This window comes from Aegilops tauschii, chromosome 5 (genome assembly GCF_002575655.3).
Source record: "Aegilops tauschii subsp. strangulata cultivar AL8/78 chromosome 5, Aet v6.0, whole genome shotgun sequence".
Taxonomy (NCBI): domain Eukaryota; kingdom Viridiplantae; phylum Streptophyta; class Magnoliopsida; order Poales; family Poaceae; genus Aegilops; species Aegilops tauschii.
In genome coordinates this window covers 406,448,042-406,470,152 of record NC_053039.3, presented here as the reverse complement: position 1 = coordinate 406,470,152, position 22,111 = coordinate 406,448,042, and the positions used below count along the sequence as shown (strand labels likewise).

The 22,111-nt window shown below is 46.5% G+C and overlaps 1 protein-coding gene across 1 annotated transcript; it reads left to right on the top strand.

Moving 5' to 3' along the window:
• Nucleotides 1-20,223: 20,223 nt before the first annotated feature.
• On the top strand, nucleotides 20,224-21,863 carry LOC109769136 (4-hydroxyphenylacetaldehyde oxime monooxygenase-like). The gene has a single exon (XM_020327877.3). The coding sequence runs from the start codon at nucleotides 20,249-20,251 to the stop codon at nucleotides 21,767-21,769; it is 1,521 nt and encodes a 506-aa protein (XP_020183466.1). The 5' UTR covers nucleotides 20,224-20,248; the 3' UTR covers nucleotides 21,770-21,863.
• The last annotated feature ends 248 nt before the right edge of the window (nucleotides 21,864-22,111 follow it).

The following is a 22,111-nucleotide window of genomic DNA, read 5'->3' as shown; positions in this document are numbered from 1 at the left end:
AACTTTTGTTTTAACTATCAAGACTTACTCCCACTTGAATACTTCACACATAATACAACTATGACTATTCTAAGTAATTCAAGTGCAAAAGGCGGAAGTCGTAGGACATATCTTCATGATCATGAATTTCCATGCTTCTCTTCCTTAAGGATAAGTTCCTCGTTGCCTGGCGTAGATCAACTTTGTTGTGTAAATATAAACAAGAATGCGAACAAAATACGGGGCAAAAAGAAAAGAGCAAAGCAAAAGAAAAATTGTTCTATTTTTTTAGTTTTTGGGTGTTTCAAAGCTAGCTTGAAAAAGAATTTGCAACTGGCAAAAAGAAAAATAAACCAAAAAGTAGAGGGTTGAAACAAACCAACACGAGTGTTTGAAGCCAAGCGAGCTGAAGTGCAACCCCATTACAACTTAATAATAAATTCCGCCAAATCTTGATGTAGACGTGGAAGTAACCTCCCCAAGTTTAAGCTTTTGCAAAGGCCAAACATAGCGAGATATTGTGGCGGCGGGTAGTACGGAGCCCATCCTTGGCTCCATTCGGAGATGTTGTTGGCCATAGTCACGGACATGTCTTGAAGGGACGCGACGAGCTTGCTCATGTTGTTGATGGAGCCCTCGAGATTGTTGATATCGGCGTACGTGGTGTAGGACACTTCCTATTGTGCATCTTCTTGGAGTTGCTCATCCTCATCATCGGTGGCTAGTTAATCTTCATCAACTTGTTCTGCTTTTGGCGCCTCTTGTTGAAAAGCTGCATCGTCTTGCTATGGCATGCAATGCAAAATACCAATGTGCGCCTCTTGTTCTTCCCCGTGTGGCCACATCCACGGGAAACCCTTAATTACCTTAGTGAGAGTGGAATGCGAAAAATACTATAGTGGCGTGCGGTACGAATTCTACTTCAAGTATAACACATATTGTACTCAGATCAGCCCAATTACAAACATCAAGAGTGGCTCAAGTACCCAAGTTAGAACTAGGCAATCACATATTTTACGTTAGACACACACCAATGGGAATTCCAAACTCCCCGAGAACGCATTAATCTGCTTGTTGGTTTTATCACTTTATTCACCTCGTTGTGCTCTTTTACTTCTTTTATGCTATTTATTTTTGTTTGCACTCTCAAAATTATTACAACCTTCCACCTCATTTTACATTGTGTCTACAAGTCACTTGCAGGCACATTTCATAAATGTCTACAACTAACTTGCAGGCACATTTCCATAAATCTCTATAAGGGACAAAGTTCAATTCTTGTGCTTCCTGTGAGATCGATACTCTTACTTCGAAAAGGGTACAAGTAACCCTATGCACTTGCATGCCATCAAACTTTTTCTGGTGCCTCCGCCGGAGTTAAGCGCTTTTGGGCTTTGTTTAAAGTTTTGATATATTTTGTGCTCTAATAGTTATTTTGTAGGCTCTTGGCAACCATGGCCAAATATGAACAATTTTACCAGCTTACTATGATTAATGTCTCAAGACCTTGTTTTGGCAATACCTTTATATCTTTGGGGCCGAGACCCGCTGGTGAAACATTTGTGATTAACCCAAGTTACTCAGTATGTTGCAGGGTAGGCCATTCAGGGGATATTTGATGTCGCGATGTCAATTTTATAGGTTACGAAGGATTCTAGGTTGGATGATATATTTTCTAGTACCGATTGTCTTTTATATTTATTTTGATAAGATTAATCATCCCTTCTTTCTTATCATATGGCGTGCCATTTGTTTTGTTTTGAATTCTTTACTGCAAGACTTATCAATCACATTATTGCTAGTATATTTTTGGTTGAAATTATATGACGTTGTGTCGATTCCTAAATTGTGCACCTGAGTTATTTTTATCTAGCTTTGCCCGTGATGATGCATAGTTTCAGATCGTTCATGGGGTATGTGATTATTTTGACATCATGGCCTATATAAAATCTTTATTCAAGATACCCCATAGTACAAAATATATAAGAACATCGTGCAATTTCTAAATGAACCATGCAATAAGCCCCACGTATCACGGTCATTGCTATGTTACATTCAATATGCACTTACTTTGTGGCATACCAACCCATATCAACTTGAACATGGACGCAACCATCTACTCTACTTATGCATAAATTTGGGTGCGAATTCATTGTCCATGAGCTATCTTATTGGTGGACCAACAAACTACGATGACCTGGTCTTCATATGCTGATTTGAAGAGCAATGTAGATATATATACTTTTAAGAGAAATACAATACATCGTATCGAATACTCATTTGTTCTTGATTAAATTGTCTTTCTCAAACTAAAATGTATATTTCTATTCAACATCCATTTTGGCTGCATAGGCATTGACCGGCGAAGCTACTACAATGTCCTCGAGGGAGCCCTTCCTTGACGCATTCAAGTTTGCAGTCAATGCTAATGAAGCATGGACCCCTGTACCTCTTGCTCGGCTTTGAGCACACCTTTCTCTTGTATCCTTGGGCTATAACCACCTCTAACAAGGAAGAATTACAATACAATCATGCATCAGATTATTTTTCTAGACGTATTTATCTAGAAAAGCAACAATTGTTAAACAAGTATAGTTTATCTATCTATCTATCTATCTATCTATCTATTTATTTATAATTAGACATAAATTGTGTGTGTGTGTGTGTCCTTGGGATGAAGCATTAATTCCAGGTTTGCATGATCTTAGAATGTTGTATGCGGGAATCAGATAGCTAAATGCGCACAAAGAAAGAAGTATACTTGATAAGGCCACACATGGAAGAAACAAAATTGGTGATATCAATAAATTTTAAACGATAAAAATGTTATGTATGAAATCATATGCCAGATTCATAATATTGTTTTTACAAGTGGATTAATATCGACGATGGATTTGAAACTAGAGCGCACTTGGATATGCTTCGACCAAAAATAATAATCTTCGACCCTTTTGTTACCATGCATCACACATCAGTTACGTATCAATTTTGTAACAAGTTATCATGCACCCTTTTACTACCATGGTGACAAGTTTTACTAGACAATGTGGTAGTTATGTGGCCCTCATGGTGTTCCAGACAGTCTCATACATTGTTGTTATAGTGGTATCTAATACTAACCATCAACATAACTATATCACCTAATAAATTTGACCAAACAATATGCAATACACCAACAACATAATAATACCATCTCAACTATGTTATTAAATATTTTCTAAAGAATATACAAAGCAGACAATATTTACGCGTAACAAGTTATGACCTATCCCAGGAAGTACATTATCACCATGAATTGTGGTAACTTTATCACCGTGGACTAGAAGTACATCACCACACCAATATGACATAACAAACACTAAGCATCGTTATAACTACACCACCTGGTAAAATTTATGGCAAAGACAGTAGCATGATGGTGGTAAATTCTTTATCTAAATTAAGTGTCACTACCTAGCTAGTAGCGTCATCGTTGTAGCACATCTCCATAACTTAGCGCGTACACATGTAAGTGTTGAAAGGTACATGGTGACACATGTAGGGGCAAAACTTACCCGCTAATCTCTTAAACAAGACAAATATATTGAATGGTGATAATGTCAGGTCAACTGTACAAATCATTCGGTAGTAAATGATACATGTGTTTTGCATCACAATTTATAAGATAAATTTCTCCATTATCATGGCTATTCAACCACCGTTACTTTACTGTATCTCTATTTTCCATGCATTTTCAGAATTGCATTGGAGGGGTCTGAAAGCCTTGCTAGACAAGAAAATTGGAGAAGAACACAAATGAAAAGACATTTCCAGGACCGAAGAAAAAATTCAACAAAAACATGTGGGAAAAGGAGCAGAACCAAGTGGGCTCAGCAGAGGAAGGCCTAGGAGACCTATGAGGTGGGCTCATGTGGCCCATGAAGGAGGATGTTTGACATGGCATGTACGGCCTACCTAGATCCCCCTTCGTCTCTCCTTTTGAGGGGTACCCCCTTCGCACTCAAGAGACATGCCGATTTTTCACATAAATTTTTGAGGTGGCGGCGGATGCTAGGGAACCCTGGTTTCTATTCTGGAGGTATGATTATGTTGATTACTCCACCTAAGGCCGGGGAAATTTGTCACCATCGAACACTAATACCAAGGAAACACTGGGATTACCCCCTTTGTACTCGAGAGACACGATAATTTTTTGCGTAGTCTTTTGAGGCAGCGAGGGCTGCTAGGGAACACTAGTTTCTCTCCCAAAGGGTTGATTCTATTGATTAGGCCACCTCCGACAGGGAAATTCGTCGCCATCGTTGTTACCAATACCAAGGAAAGATGGGGGATCATCATCATTTATACCGTCCGCATTTACAACAACATCCCCATCTCCATCTCCACTATCATCCATATGCAATTGGTGTAGATCGGTTCCTCGTAATCATTTTCCGGTGTTAATTGGTATCTTTTAGTTGAAGCCTTTTGTTTTATTGATGAAATATTATACATTTGGATTATTATCCATATTAATATGCCCCTAAAAATAAACATGTCCGTGACCCGTTAGTAATCCATTACCTTCCTCAGGACACGGGAATAAACCAATTTTAAGGCCCATATGAATTGCAATAAAGGTTGATGCCTGATTATATGGTGTGGTGTAATTCTCTAACGGTGATGTGCAAATGTTGACTGCACCTCACCTTCTATGGGCCTAAAGGAGAGCATTGTGTCATAATGAATCTATGAGAGTTGGCCGGAGTGACATAATACCGTTCCTGAAGTTGAGGAGTTATAACATAAGGGAGTACAAAGGATACAATAACTTAAAGCTGAGCTTATATTTTGCCTTAATTATTCGAATGGATAACCGGGATGTCCGTCGGGAGTACAATCATAAGTATAAGTGAGTCAATGGTTATGCAACATATAATCTTAGCTTCTTTCCACATTATAAATAAAAGGTGTTATCCATGCCTTCGTCGAAAAGGACCCAGTCTTTATACGAAACACAACAGGTTTGTTAGCACAATTATGATTGGCCACTTGTTACAGTCTTTTACTCCATCCGTCCCAAAATAAGTGTCCCAACTTTTGTCTCAACTTTACAAAGTTGAGACACTTATTTTGGGACGGAGGGAGTACTTCTCATCGTTCTTTCAATACTTGCAACCATCCAATCAATCAAACACGCTACTCTCACTTGATTCAACTTTTGCATTGATTCTTGACTATTTCTTATGCACCAATTCCTTTTGCTCCTCGTTGAGTTTTGCTCTTTTATTGAAAGATCTACAATATATCACCAATAATCATGTGTATCATTAACTTTTCAAACCAATGAAATTTCATTTTAACATACCAAACATAGGTTCTAGTTTTGAAGCCCTCATCGAGGCAAGGCCAACAATTATCACAGGTCATAAATTGAGTACACTTTTCTTTTTGAAGTTTTTAGTTTGACAGGAAATAAATGACATCTGTTGTTTTGTTATTTTCGCATGCATGCAAATAAGACACAAATAAACGTTAGTGCATTTTCAACCAAAAAAGACTTCAGTGGAAGCATGTCCCCTATATATGCTGTATCACAATTATGGATCAAGCTAGACTTGCCTAGCTACTTACCCGTGGACACAAGGAGCAGCAGAAGGACAAAGATGGCAGCCGCGACGGCGACGGTGGAGGACCGGCGCGACGACCCCATTAATCGGCTGATGGATCTGTCGCAGATCAACGTAGGTCCTTGAGCCTGCAAAAATGCAATCTTCTCTCTTCTCAGGACCAAGGCTAATGATTGAATGGCGAATTAGAGAAGTTGAGCCGATTTAGCTCGTGGTGCTAGCTCCATGCATGGGCGTGACCAGCCAATAAGCATCAGGCCACACGAACATCTCGGACCTGTACTATAAATAAACCCGGCCGGCAAGCCACCACCGCCGCTCACTCGCAACGGCTTCCTGACCAAGGTTGACGGGACGGGTGTGCTTGTTCGGGTGTCCGACTTGCCATAGGATTTGGTTGGGTGTGGTTGTTCTGGTGTCCGACTTGCCATAGGATTTGGTTGCTCGGGTCCGTGATCCAGGCCGAGTCAGGTTGCACATGTTCCCTGCTTCTGATCCCTAATATATACGCACGTACCCACGGTACACTAGACCATACCGAAGCAGAGAGACTTCTTGGAGATCCGTCGAGAGTTGCGACGACTTAGGCTACTAGCAAGCTCCCAGCTCTCGAGAGGCTCAACGGAAGAAAAGAAGAGGATGCTCACTCGCTCGATCTTTCCATCGTCATCAATGGCGTCCGCACTGTCGTCGATGGTGCGGATGATGATGCGGAGGCAGGGCGGCCCGCCGCCCGCTTTCGTGCGCGACCTGCACCGCGAGGACCAAACGCTCCAGGAGCGCTCCATGTGCGACTGCAGCAAGCAACCGGCATTGACGCCTTGCTGTCAGCGCACCGAAGAGTACGTTCTCCGATATCCGACTCCAATCCGGCCGTCTCTCTCCTTGCTTAGCTCTTCCAGTCCGCTAACCTATTGCTGTTTGCTAACGGTGATGTCTGGATCGATTTGCAGGGAGCGCGACGCCTCCATCATCGGCCACGTCCACCACGCCCTCCGCCACTACAGCGCCACCAACCCGGGCTCGGAGTTCGTCCCCATCAAGCCATTGATGGCCGCGTACGTGGGTTTCCATGGCCACATCTGGGTCCACGTCAGCTTCGTGGCTCGCGGGAGGAAGATCGTCAGCGGCAAACGGAGGCGCAACACTGTCAGCGACACCGTCACCGACGAGCACTTTTTCGCCGAGCTGCGCTACTGCCACCGCCGCTCCGACGCGCCGACCGTCGAAACATGCACCATCGTCGGTAAGCAGCGACCACCACCTTAACCGCCATGAGAAAACAATCGTCTCTTCGGTTTCTCACCGTATGTTTCTCTTCCGTTTGTTCTCTATCGACAGATAAGAAGCCTCGCCACGGCCACTTGAAGACTGCGTGTACATTTTGCCCAGAAAGCTTTGAGATCTTGCACCCTCTTGACGGGAGCTTCTTGTGCGGGAAGAAGAGCCAAGAAAATGAAGGGCGGGGCTTCACACACTTCATGAATCTGCTTGAGAAGCCGTTCACATGCCCCACTGCCGGTGGAGAAGACAAGGAGGATGCGGCAGCTCCGGAGGAACAGAAAGCTCCAGAGGAACAGAAGGAGGAACATAGTAGCACCATGAGCCGGGCTCTCTCCTCCTTTGATTTTTTTCCGTTCTCATGACAAGGATTTTGCCAGCCTTTGACGATAAGCTTGTGTTTTAGAGTAGTAGCGGATCTACATGAGAAGTCAATGTAATGAGTTCATGTTAGACTCAATGAAAAGTATATGCCACTTTAGTGAAGGATTTTGTAAATGTTTTGTTTGTGTTAATCACTTTGCCACTTCAGGAAGGCCTATTCTCCAAAAGCTCTTCAAGTTTGGGTTGAACATCATCTCTAAGTTAGACTTTTTCTAGAATACATCTCTAAGTTAGACTTTTTCTAGAATATATCCCTAAGATAGACTAGCTTTCCTTCGTAATTCCTAGAGCTGAATTAACAGAATAGCGGTAGCGGACAGACTAGCGGGCTCCCTCCGCGTCGTCTCCCGCGAGGCGGTCCGGAGGCCAACCCCAACCCTCGCCGCCGCTCCCTCCTCCCCCTCCTCCTCCCTCGTTGCCGCCCAGGGGCGCGGCCGGGCGAAGCCCTGTTGTTGCTGGCGGCGGCGGGGCCCCTTTGTCTCCCCGCTCGGGCGGTGCTGGCGCGGGCCTGCGTCCCGGGCCGGGTCGTGGAGCTGCAGCCGGGCTCCATGGCGGCGCGGCGGGATGGGGCGGCACCCTGCCGTCCCTGCCTCCCCCCGCGGCGGGCGGCTAGGCGGGTGGCGCGCGTGTGCCCGAGACAGCGGCGACTCCAGCGCGGCCAGATCTGGCCCATGGCGGCGCGGGCTGCCGGTGGCCACCTCTGCCGTGGCCGCGGCAGGTGGTGGTGCGGGCCGGAGGTTGGAGACGGCGGCCGCGGCGGCTCTTCCGGATCTGGCCTCTCGGCGGCGTGGGCCGCGATGGCTAGGGCTGCGGGTGGCGGCCCTGACCGAGGCCCCCTCGGCTGGTCGGGGTGGCGGCGCAGTGGCGGTGGCTGCGCGGGTGCGTGCCCGGCGGCTGCCATGGTGGTGGCAGGTTGATTGCGGCGGCGGCCAGATTGTTCTGGCGTCGGCTCGTCTGTAGGCTGCCTGTATCGGCCTTCGACTCCTCTCCTCGGCGTCCGTTCGCTTCTCTCGCCGGTGGGCTGGCCTTCTCCCGGCTGCTGTCCATCGACCGTCTCGCACCCGGTGCCGTAGGACCGAGTTGGTCTCGCGCCCGGCAACAGGACCGGCCGGTCTCGCGCCCGGCAGCAGGACTGCGCTCGCCTCGCGCCCGGCAACAGGACCGGCCCGTCTCGCGCCCGGCGGCAAGACTGCGCTCGTCTCGCGCCCGGTGTCGCAGGATGGCTCGATGGAGGCTTGTCGCCGGCCTATTGGGTCTCGGCGCTGGGACCGGCCAGGGGTGCGAAAGGCGGAGCCTTTCCGCCCGTCTTTGCGGTTGGGGTATCGATGGGGCTCGGAGGACTTGGTGTCAAGGTCTTGGATTCCGGGGCGGCAGCCCTGGTGGTGGCGGCGCGGTGCTCATGGGCAAAGCTCGTGCCTCGGTGCTGCCCGGCTGCCACGGCCGTGTGGGCAGCGTGGTAGCCGGGGTGTGGCGTTCGGTGGCGGTGTGTGTTGGCCGGGGTGAAAACCTACTCTATCTTCGGACGGACTGGCGACGGCGAAGATCGCTCCCTTCTTGAAGGCGTCGTCGCGGCTATCACTGCCCCTCGTGTTGCTCCAGGGGAAACTCTGATCCTTGGATCGGGCGGTGGCGGCGCTCCGGTGCCGTATCCTTCCTGAAGGCGCCGCCTTGGAGCCCACGGTTCGTCATATGCGGCTTCACTTCTTCGCGGTGTCCACGGATGAAGCTCCCGGCGGCTCGTGTATTGCTAGGGAGTGTGTTGCTGCGCTCAGCGCCTATGTATCCTGCCTTGGGTGTGTGTGTGCGTTTGTGGTGGGTGCGTGCGGTTGTACTGGGCACTGTTGGTCTATGCTTTATATATAAAGCAGGGCGAAAGCCTTTTTTTAATAATCCCTAGAGCTGGCATGCATTTCTTGTTTTTTCCGTTCTTTTGTTTTTGTACTATTTTAACTTTATTCTTTAGTTTGATCAATAATTACCTTAGAATAATTGTTCTACCCAAATGATAATGATTATACGTGTGGCATGAAGTAATCGGATCCTGGCGTTTTTTACTACTAAAAGTTGCCATCTGAAAAGAAAAAAAAAACGGAAATTTGCCATCTGAACAGAAAGTTGCCGTCCTCAAGTCACTAAACTTGCCATAAAAAACGTTCGGAGTTGCCATGTGTTTGTGCCACACGTGTGGCACTTATCAGGCTCGTTCTACGGTTTCGGGTAAAAAAAAAATATTCTTTAATGTGAGGCAACCCCAATTTCTTTCCATAAGTTCTTTTGTTTCTGTCTTTTCGTATGTTCCAAATAGTACATGCTCCAATGTATAGCATGGACATAAGAGCATCTCGAGCCGCGCCCCCAACAGGCCCCCAGGCCACTTTTTAGCGCCGGCGCCCAAAAAATAGCTCGCCCCCAGGAGCCCGTTTTTCGCTGGTTTGGGCGAAACTGGCGCCGAGCGGACCCAGGCCGAACCCGGCGCGCTGGGTGATGACTGCTAGAGCTACATCGGTATTTCCCCAAAATGGAAGGGATGATGCAGCACATCGATGGTAGGTATTTCCCTCAGTAATGAGACCAAGGTTATCGAACCAGTAGGAGAACCAAGCAACACAACATAAACACCACCTGCACACAAATAATAAATACTCGCTACCCGACGTAAGAGAGGGGTAGTCAATCCCTCACGGGTATAAGGATAGATAATTTTGTAGTAGTTTGGATAAATAGATCTCGCGGGAACGCGAGATAAAATAAATAACAATAAATTGCAGCAAGGTATTTTTGGGTTTTTGAAAATATAGATCTGAAAATAAAAGCAAGGAAAAATAGATCACAAAGGCAAATATGTTGAGAAGAGACCCGGGGGCCGTATGTTTCACTAGTGGATTTCTCTCGAGAAAAATAGCAACGGTGGGTGAACAAATTACTGTTGGGCAATTGATAGAATTTCAAATAATCATGACGATATCCAGGCAATGATTATTATATAGGCATCACGTCCAAGATTAGTAGACCGACTCCTGCCTGCATCTACTACTATTACTCCACACATCCACCGCTATCCAGCATGCATCTAGTGTATTAAGTTCATGGAGAAACGGAGTAATGCTTTAAGAACGATGACATGATGTAGACAAGATCTATCTATGTAGAGATAGACCCCATCGTTTTATCCTTAGTAGCAACGATACATACGTGTCGGTTCCCTTTCTGTCACTGGGATCAAGCACCGTAAGATCGAACCCACTACAAAGCACCTCTTCCCATTGCAAGATAAATAGATCAAGTTGGCCAAATAAAACCCAAACATCGGAGAAGAAATACGAGGCTATAAGCAATCATGCATAAAAGAGATCAAAGAATTCAAATAACTTTCATGGATATAAAAAGATAGATCTGATCATAAACTCAAAGTTCATCGGATCCCAACAAACACACCGCAAAAAGAGTTACATCATATGGATCTCCAAGAGACCACTTTATTGAGAATCATCCGAGAGAGAGGAAGCCATCTAGCAAGTAACTACGGACCTGTAAGTCTACAAAGAACTACTCACGCATCATCGTAGAGGCACCAATGGAAGTGGTGAACCCCTCCGTGATGGTGTCTAGATTGGATCTGGTGGTTTTGGACTCTGCGGCGGCTGGATCAAAATTTCGTCGACTCCTCTAGGGTTTCTGGAATATTGGGGTATTTATAGAGCAAAGAGGCGGTTCAGGGGGCACGCTAAGTGGGCACAACCCACCAGGGCGCGCCTGGGCCTCCTGGCGCACCTTGGTGGGTTGTGCTCCCCTCGGAGCACCCCCAGGTGCTGCCTTGGCCTAGTGGGTGTCTTCTGGTCCATAAAAAATCTCCGTAAAGTTCCGTTGCATTTGGACTCCGTTTGGTATTGACTTCCTGCGATGTAAAAAACATGCAAAAAACAGCAACGGACACTTGGCACTATGTCAATAGGTTAGTACCAAAAAAATGATATAAAATGACTATTAAATAATTATAAAACATCCAAGATTGATAATATAACAGCATGGAACAATAAAAAATTATAGATACGTTGGAGACGTATCAGCATCCCCAAGCTTAACTCCTACTCGTCCTCGAGTAGGTAAGTGATAAAAACAGAAATTTTGATGTGGAATGCTGCCGATCATGTCATATCATATTCTTTTCTTTATAGCATGGACATTTGGACTTTTATATGGTTCAAAGCAATAGTCTAGTTTTGACATGATGACTTAAATACTCAAGCATATCAACAAGCAACCAATTCTTTCAAAATATCAACACTAAAATAAGTTATCCCTAACCTATCATGCTCAATCATTGATCCATTCATGAAACACACTCACATATTAACTATACCCAATGCTCAGTACGATCATATTGCCTCCTAGTTGGTGCTTTTATAAGAGAAGATGGAGACTCAAATTCAAAAATAAAAATTGCATAAAGTAAAAGAAAGGCCCTTCGCAGAGGGAAGTAGGGATTTGCAGAGGTGCCAGAGCTCAAAGCGAAAAACTTAGAGATAAAAACATTTTGGGAGGTATACTTTTCCCACCAATGGAAACGACTTAGAGTTCCCCACACCTTCCATGTTTAGATATGTCATAGGCGGTTCTCAAACAGAAAATAAAGTTTATTCCTTTTTCCACCATACTTCCACTTTCCATGGCTAGCCGAATCCACGGTTGCCTTCCATACCAACACTTTCCAAGGAATTTATTATTTGACAACATAAAGTAATTTATTTTCTTTTCGGGACTGGGCATCCCTAATACCTTTGCCTTACTCTCGTGCAATGACAAGTGAATAAACACTCATCGTGAGAATAACACATCTTAGCATGGAAAATATAGGCCACCCCTCACCGCCTCACGAGCGGTACGAGCACACAAAAGAGAAGTTTATTTTTGAAAATTAGAGATGACACATATAAATTTGCTTGGAACAGCAAAAGAATACCGCATATAGGTTGGTATAGTGGACTCATGTGGCAAAACCGGTTTAAAGGATTTGGATGCACAAGTGGAGATCATACTTAGTTCAAAATGAAGGCTAGCAAAAGACTGAGAAGCGACCAACCAAGAAACAAATAATCTCATAAGCGAGCATTAAGCATAATTAACACTAAATAATGCACCACAAGTAGGGTATAATTTTATTGCATGACTATTGACTTTCGTGCTTGCATAGGGAATCACAAACCTTAACACCAATATTCTTACTAAAGCATAATTACTCATCAACATGACTCACATATCACATCATCATATCTCAAAACTATTACAAGGAATCAAGTTTATTTTGTCCAATGATATTCATGAAAGTTTTTATTATATCCTTCTTGGATATCTATCACTTTGGGACTAATTTTCATGTGTTGCTTTTGATAAGCTCAAACAAATATAAGTGAAGATCATGAGCATAATATATCTTTCTCTCAAAATGATTTAAGTGAAGCAAGAGAGAACTTCTTGAAAATTTTACTAACTCTCAGATAAATCTAAGTGAAGCAAGAGAGCATTTCTTGAAAATACTGAAGCACACCATGCTCAAAAAGATATAAGTGAAGCACTAGAGCAAGTCCAGAGCTCATAAAAATTTAAGTGAAGCATAGAGAGCAATTCTAACAAGTTATGACATAATTTTGGCTCTCTCAAGTAAGTGTGTCCAACAAGGATTGATGACTTACAACAAAAAGTAAAACAAGCAAAGACTCATATCATACAAGACGCTCCAAGCAAAACACATAGTATGTGACGAATGAAAATATAGCTTTGACTAAAATACCGATGGTCGTTAGAAGAAAGAGGGGCGGGGCATCCCCAAGCTTAGTTGTTTGCTCTCTTTTGGATAATAGTTTGGGATGCCGGGGCATCCCCAAGCATAGGCTCTTCTTACTCCTTATTCCTTCATCCATCGTAAGATAACCCAAAACTTGAAAACTTCAATCACACAAAACTCAACAAAACCTTCGTGAGGTCCGTTACTATAAGAAAATAAATCACTACTATAAGTACTATTGCAAACCAATTCATATTTTATTTTTGCATTATATATACTATATTCCAATTTTTCTATGGCAAAAACTCATCAAAGAAACCATAGATCCATCAAACAAGCACACAACGCAAAGCAAATAGAATCTGTCAAAAACAGAACAGTCTGTAGCAATCTGAATTGTTCGAATACTTTTGTAACTCCCAAAATTCTGAAACATTAAGACGTCCTAGGAAATTTGTATATCAATCTTATGCAAAAAGAATCAGGGTAAAAACACCTTTCTGTGATTTTTGAAAATTATTTTCATGAGTGCATAAGTTTCTGTTTTTCAGCAAGATCAAACAACTATTACCCAAGAAGATCCTAAAGGCTTTACTTGGCACAAACACTAATTAAAACACTAAAAACACAATCATAATAGTAGCATAATTGTGTAACACACAAGAACAGAAAGCAAAAGACAAAAATAAATTTTATTCATTGGGTTGCCTCCCAACAAGCGCTATATATAGTTTTACGCCCCTAGCTAGGCATAAAATTTCAACGATGCTCACACAAAAGATAATAATTGAAACACAAAGAGAGAATCATGAAACATGTGCCAAACACATTATTTAAGTCTAACATACTTCCTATGCATAGGAATTATATAAGAAAACAAATTATGAAGACAAGCAATTTCTAGCATATGCAAATAGGAAGGAGGAAATAACAATCTCAACATAATGAGAGGTAATTTAGTAACATGAAAGTTTCTACAACCATATTTTCCTCTCTCGTAATAATTACATGTAGGATTATACTCAAATTCAACAATATATCTTTCATATAAAATTTTCTCTTCATGATCCACATGCATAAAAGTTTTATAACCTTCCAAGATAGTGGGATTAACATCAACTAAAGTCATGATCTCTCCAAACCCACTTTCATGAAAAAATTCATAAGATTGAACACTCTCCAAATATGTGGGATTATTTTTACCTAAAGTTGACGCTCTTTAAAACCCACTTTCAATATTATTGCAAACATTATTATCAATATCATATTCATCATGAGGCTTAAATAAATTTTCAAGATCATAAGAAGAATCACCCCAATCATGATCATTGCAATAAGTACTGGACATAGCAAAATTAGCATCCCCAAGCTTGGGGTTTTGCATATTATTAGCACAATTGACATTAATAGAATTTATAGTAAAATAATTGCAATCATTCTTTTCATTCAAGGAGCCATCATGAATCATATCATAAATTTCTCCGTCACAATTTCCAGATTCACGAATCTCAAGCAAAACTTCATAAAGATAATCTAGTGCACTCAACTCACTCGCAATTGGTTCATCATGATTGGATCTTTTAAAAAGATTAGTAAGTGGATGGGGATCCATATCAATAGATTTTTAGCAAGCGAAGATGCAAGCATATTGAAGGCACATGGCAACACAAGCAAACAAAAGATCTGACGAGAAAAAGACGATCGAAACAGAAGGCGAATAAAATGACAAATTTTTGTGAAGTGGGGGAGATGAAAACGAGAGGCAAATGGCAAATAATGTAATTGCGAGGAGATGAGATTTGTGATTAGGAACCTGGTTATGTTGAAGATCCTCCTCGGCAACGGCGCCAGAAATTCCTTTTGATGACTACTAGAGTTACGTCGGTATTTCCCCAAAGAGGAAGGGATGATGCAGCACAGCGACGGTACGTATTTCCCTAAGTGATGAGACCAAGGTTGTCGAACCAGTAGGAGAACCAAGCAACACAACGTAAACAACACCAACACACAAATAACAAATACTCGCAACCCAACGTAAGAGAGGGGTTGTTAATCCCTCACGGGTATAAGGATAGATAATTTTGTAGTAGTTTGGATAAATAGATCTCGCGGGAACGCGAGATAAAATAAATAACAATAAATTGCAGCAAGGTATTTTCGGGTTTTTGGAAATATAGAACTGAAAATAAAAGCAAGGAAAAATAGATCACAAAGGCAAATATGTTGAGAAGAGACTCGGGGGCCGTAGGTTTCACTAGTGGCTTTCTCTCGAGAAAAATAGCAACGGTGGGTGAACAAATTACTGTTGGGCAATTGATAGAATTTCAAATAATCATGACGATATCCAGGCAATGATCATTATATAGGCATCACGTCCAAGATTAGTAGACCGACTCCTGCCTGCATCTACTACTATTATTCCACACATCCACCGCTATCCAGCATGCATCTAGTGTATTAAGTTTATGAAAAAACAGAGTAATGCTTTAAGAACGATGACATGATGTATACAAGATCTATCTATGTAGAGATAGACCCCATCGTTTTATCCTTAGTAGCAACGATACATACGTGTCGGTTCTCTTTCTGTCACTGGGATCAAGCACCGTAAGATCGAACCCACTACAAAGCACCTCTTCCCATTGCAAGATAAATAGATCAAGTTGACCAAACAAAACCCAAATATCGGAGAAGAAATACGAGGCTATAAGAAATCATGCATAAAAGAGATCAAAGAACTCAAATAACTTTCATGGATATAAAAAGATAGATCTGATCATAAACTCAAAGTTCGTCAGATCCCAACAAACACACCGCAAAAAGAGTTACATCGTATGGATCTTCAAGAGACCACTGTATTGAGAATCATCCGAGAGAGAGGAAGCCATCTAGCTAGTAACTACGAATCTGTAAGTCTACAAAGAACTACTCACACATCATCGGAGAGGCACCAATGGAAGTGGTGAACCCCTCCGTGATGGTGTCTAGACTGGATCTGGTGGTTTTGGACTCTGCGGCGGCTGGATCAAAATTTCGTCGACTCCCCTAGGGTTTCTGGAATATTGGGGTATTTATAGAGGAAATAGGCGGTTCGGGGGCACCCGAGGTGGGCACTACTCACCAGGGCGCGCCTGGGCCTCCTCGCGTGCCCTGGTGGGTTGTGCTCCCCTCTGAGCACCCCCCAGGTGCTACCTTGGCCCATTGGGTGTCTTCTGGTCCATAAAAAATCTCTGTAAAGTTTCGTTGCATTTGGACTCCGTTTGGTATTGATTTCCTGCGATGTAAAAAACATGCAAAAAACAGCAACTGGCACTTGGCACTATGTCAATAGGTTAGTACCAAAAAATGATATAAAATGATTATAAAACATCCAAGATTGATAATATAACAACATGGAACAATAAAAAATTATAGATATTTTGGAGACGTATCACTAGGGCGCCTGGGGGCGCCGGGGAAACTGATTTTGGCGCGAACGGGAATGGGCCCGCCGAGTCAGGGACACGCCGCTTCGTCGTCCTCATCGCCTCGATTCCCGCGGCAATCAATGCCAAGGCTGCCGTGCTGCTGCGCCGGTCAGCCTCCCATTGATGCCTCACGGGCGGCGCAGTGAAGGCGCCGTGACGCGCATCCCGCCTGCTCCTGCCACGCGCCACCCGGCGAGCAGGTTCTCACCGCCCCGCTTCGGCTATAAAAGCCGACCTCCCCACCGGTGAACGCCACAGTCGCCACACCTCGCCTCCTCTCTTGCCTCTTCTCGCCACAGAAGCCACTCTCCCCCTCTTCCCCCCGCTGACGAGCAATGGCCGAGCGCTACCTAGGCGATGCCGCAGCGGCGAACGGCTTCGGCCGACGCCATCGCGAGGATGAGACGCGCCTCCTCTACGAGGCCGACTACCCGACGCTCCCAGACATGCGGGTGCCGGGCTCGTGGATGCTGAGCGCCGGCGGTGTCCCGGTGCCCACCGGGGCTGAACGGCACGCCGAGATCGCCCGCATCCTTTCGTCGCTGTCGGAGGTGCAGCGGAACGAGTCGAGGTACGCCGCTGACAACCACATGCTGTGGACGATGTACTTCGACCGCCGCCATGAAGACCAGGTCACCTCAGCCAACGGCACCATCCCCCGCGGCCGCCTCAACACCGACGGGCGGCGCGAATGGTGGGGCGTGCCCGGCCGCACCCTCGAGGCCGTCCTCGACCACATCGAGACCGGCAACACGCCGCACCTCGAGTACCCGGCGCCCCCGCCCTTCTCTCACCGCCGCGGTAGTTCCTGGATGCCGCGGCGAATGGAGGCGGCGACCTCCTCGTTGTCGGGTTCCGGTTCGCTCTCCTCCGGGTCGCCGACACTCCGCCCCGTCAAGCCGGAGCCGCAGGAGACGCCGGTTGGGCGCCGCACCCGTAGCAGCGCCCTCGTCATCAACGAGGGCAACCCCTCCCCTCGTTCCCTCCGCCTCGTCCTGCCGAAGACGGAGCCGGGGTTGCTCCCCGTCAAGAAGGAGCACGCGGATATGGCCGCCTCCGACGAGACCGCCCTCAAGTGGGCGAAAGCGGACTACATCCGCGAGCAGGTGGAGCGCCAGCGCCGGGCCTACGAGGAGATCAAGGCCCGGCGCCGCGGACGCGACGAGGGAGGCGTCGTCATCCTCGACAGCGACGACGAGGATGCGCCCGGGCCATCCAACCGCGCGCGCTTCGGTGACCCTGGTCAGGGGTGCAGCAGGGGCGGCGGCGGCGACGACGACGTTGATGACGGCGGCGGCGGCGGCGACTACACCTGGTTTTATAGGCTCCTCGGCATGTAGAAGGCGGGCGGCAGCAACGGCGTAGTAGGGCTAGGCGTAGTAGGCGTAGTTTGTTTTCTAATTTTTTGTACAAATTTGAATGAAATCGCCGAGTTTGTGCCGTGTTTGTACAAATTGAATCAAATCGCCGAGTTTGCGCGGAGTTTACGCCGATTTGGGGGCGACCTGGGGCGGCGACTGGGAACGCAATCGCCCCCACGTCGAAATAAATGTCGGTTCGGCCTCAGACGGCGCTTTTTCGGTGTCCTGGGGGCCGAACGGCTGGAGATGCTCTAAAGTCATAGGTTGAACGTATAGCTATGACAAAGTTGGGCTCCTAGAAAACGACAACTTGAAGCTAGCGGAGATAGAGATGACGCCTCAAAGGATGCTCGCCATCAATTATGGTTGCATCCCGCTACACCGAGTAGGATGCCTGGTAGAGTACGCAAGCGCACGACATGTGGTGGCTAGGTCCCCGTATCCACACACACAGGACGCTGCAGCACCTTCTTGAGCTGGTGCATGACCAGGTGGTGGCGAGGTGTGACCAGTAACCAATAATGTCAAATGACTTTAAAGAATTGATAGAGCGATTACCATGTGACGTCAAACTACACATGTATCATCCGAACTCCGAAATAAACAGTCCTTATTGCGCTAGAAAACCTAAGTCCATACTCGCTCTAATCCTTGCTCTCCCTCTAATCACCAAAATGATGCATACATACGTCAGTAGCTAGGTTCAACCGATTCCATATGAAACATCGAAAGGTGAGCAACCTACAAGTTTTTTGGCAGTATAGTGATATGGCATATGTGGTGAGCAAGTTCAAAATAACCAACCGATCCAACTCTCGAAACGTAGAAGGGGCATGCCACGTGCCACCGGCCGATCAGGTGGTGCGAAGATGGAGTCCACAAGTCATTGACCTGGATTTTTTTTTTCATCTTTCCAAAGGGGTCTAAAATAACAGCAAGACAACATATACAATTAAGAGCGATAGCAGGCATATCATGTGAATATTACGGGAGCGACTAGCGCTCGGTCGACGGAGAATTAACTAACTAAAGTTGTTCATAAATAACTAAAAACATATTCAGCATTATAAGAAATTGTTCATTTAATGCAAAAACAAATTGTAGTGTTTATTTTTGGAGCTCATAAATAAAATCTTATAAGAATTTCAATGTTGGATCAAATGGTACTTGGTGTCAAATGATTTACTAAACCTCCACCATGCCATTGTGAAAATTCTAAACCATCGAACTGTTACGGGGTGTGTTCGTTAACTAGAGGTTGATTGGTTTGTTACCAACATTTGGCATTGCCAATATTTGGCAAGCAACATTTGGCAACCTTTTGTGTGATTGACAACGAAAATTGGTATGTAAGCGATCTCTAGCCAACATTTAACAGTTGTCAAAATTTGACATGCCAATTTTTGGCATTAAACCAATTGGCCTCCTAATCTCCCCCCTGAATTTTTGGCATCAAACCAATTAGACTCCTAATCTCCACCCCCAACCTCTTGTGTGATTGGCAACGAAAATTGGTATGCAACCAATCTCTAGCCAACATTTAACAGTTGCCAAAATTTGACGTGCCAATTTTTGGCATCAAACCAATTAGCCTCCTAATCTCTACCCCCAATTTTTTGTGTGATTGGCAACGAAAATTGGTATACAACCATTCTCTAGCCAACATTTAACAATTGCCAAAATTTGGCATGCCGGTTTTTGGCATCAAACCAATTAGTCTCCTAATCTCCACCCCCAATCTGTTATGTGATTGGCAACGAAAATTGGTATGCAACCAATCTCTAGCCAACATTTAACAGTTGCCAAAATTTGGCATGCCAATTTTTGGCATCAAACCAATTAGCATCCTAATCTCTACCCCCAATTTTTTGTGTGATTGACAACGAAAATTAATATGAAACGAATCTCTAACCAACATTTAATAGTTGTCAAAATTTGGCATTGCCAATTTTTGACATGAAACCAATTAGCTTCCTAATCTCCACCCCCAACCTGTTATGTGATTGGCAACGAAAATTGGTATGCAACCAATCTCTAGCCAACATTTAACAGTTGCCAAAATTTGATATGCCAATTTTTGGCATCAAACCAATTAGCATCCTAATCTCCACCCCCATTTTTTGTGTGATTGACAACGAAAATTAATATGAAACGAATCTCTAGCCAACATTTAAAAGTTGCCAAAATTTGGCATTGCCAATTTTTGACATGAAACCAATTAGCTTCCTAATCTCCACCCTCCCAATTTTCGGGGGGTGTGGGCCCCTCGTCATTCTTTCTTCCAATCAAAAGGTCCTTGCGAGTCACTTTATAAACCCCCGACGGCCCTCCACGAGGAGCAGCACCTCGTCGGTGAGCGAGCTAGCTAAACCTCCGGCCGAGACGATGGATATCTCACTACCCCTCCTCCTAGTCGGCATCCTCATCCCCGTCGTCTCGTACCTGCTGGTGACGAAGCGCAGCGCCGAGGAAGGGCGGCTGAAGCTGCCGCCGGGCCCGAAGCGGGTGCCGGTGCTCGGCAACCTGCACCAACTGGGCCCTCTACCGCATCGCAACCTGCGCGACCTGGCCGGGCGGCACGGCCCCGTCATGCTACTCCGCCTCGGCGCGGTGACGACGGTGGTGGTCTCGTCCGCGGCTGCGGCGCGCGACGTCATGAAGGCCCACGACGCCGACTGTTGCAGCCGCCCCGCGTCGCCGGGCCCCGCGCGCCTCTCCTACGGGCGCAAGAGCGTCTCCTTCTCGCCATACGGCGCCTACTGGCGCGACATGCGCGGACTCTTCGCCGCGGAGCTCCTCGGCGCGCGCGGCGTCGGAGCCGCCTGGGCCGCACGGCGGGAGCAGGTGGACAGGCTCATGGCCGCCCTGGGCGACGCTGCGGGGCCGGTGTCGTTGGACGAGCACGTGTTCCGTGTCGCCGACGGCGTCATCGCCACGGTGGCGTACGGGAGCGTGTACGGCGCGGAGGCGTTCGCGGGCAAGTACGAGCGGTTCCAGCACGTGCTACAGGAGGCCGTGGACATGTCGGCCAGCTTCTCCGCCGAGGACTTCTTCCCCAACGCCGCCGGCCGCCTCCTCGACCGGCTCGCCGGCATCGTCGCGCGCCGGGAGAGGATCTTCAGAGACCTCGACGGCTTCTTCGAGGAAGTGCTGGAGCAGCATCTAGACCCCGCGCGCCGCAGGCCGGAGAGCGGCGGCGGCGACCTGGTGGGTGCCCTCGTCAGAATCTGCGAGGAGCACGGCTTCACGAGGGACCACGTCAAGGCTGTCCTCCTGGACGCGTTCATCGGCGGCGTCGACACGAGCTCTGTGACGATCCTGTGGGCGATGTCGGAGCTGATCCGGAAGCCGCAGGTGCTGAAGAAAGCGCAGGAGGAGATCAGGGCCGCGGTCACCGGCAACGAGCAGCGGGTGCAGCCGGACGACCTGCCGAAGCTGACCTACCTAAAGATGGTCGTCAAAGAGACCCTGCGGCTGCACCCGCCGATTACGCTGCTTCTGCCGCGGGAGACGCTGCGGCGGGTGGAGATCGGCGGCTACGACGTGCCGGCGGGGTCGCGGGTGCTCGTGAACGCGTGGGCCATCGGGAGGGACCCCGCGAGCTGGGGGCAGGACGCGGAGGTATTCGAGCCGGAGAGGTTCGAGGCCGGCGGGAGGCAGGGCAAGGTGGACTTCCGCGGCGCTCACTTGGAGCTGATGCCGTTCGGCGCCGGCCGGCGAATGTGCCCCGCACTGGCCATGGGGGTGGCGAACGTGGAGTTCACGTTGGCCAACATGCTGTACGGCTTCGAGTGGGAGCTGCCGGAGGGGACGTTGGCCGAGAAGGTGAGCATGGAGGAGGCCGGTAGGCTGACCTTCCACCGCAAGACGCCGCTGGTGCTCGTGCCTACCCCATACGTAGTGTGACAAGCTCTGCTGCTCTGGTAGTGGTATATCGAGTTTATACATCTGGCAAATATATCTCGAGTGAAGTTAGTTGAACAAATGAAGAAAATTGATACATGCGCGCGTCTTGGACTGGTAACATGAATCAGTCTTTTCTATGTTTTGAATTTCAGCACAAATTTGCTCCGAGTTTATACATCGGGTCTTGTGAGTAAAGTTGAAATATAATGGAACTATGATTGATTCGAAACAGACGAAAAAAGAATGGGACTGACTATGTGTCAGTCCATTTAAATCCCAATTTGGATCAGTCAATCGTTTTGCGCCCTCGATCTCAGATCTAACGGCTCCTAAGTCATTTCC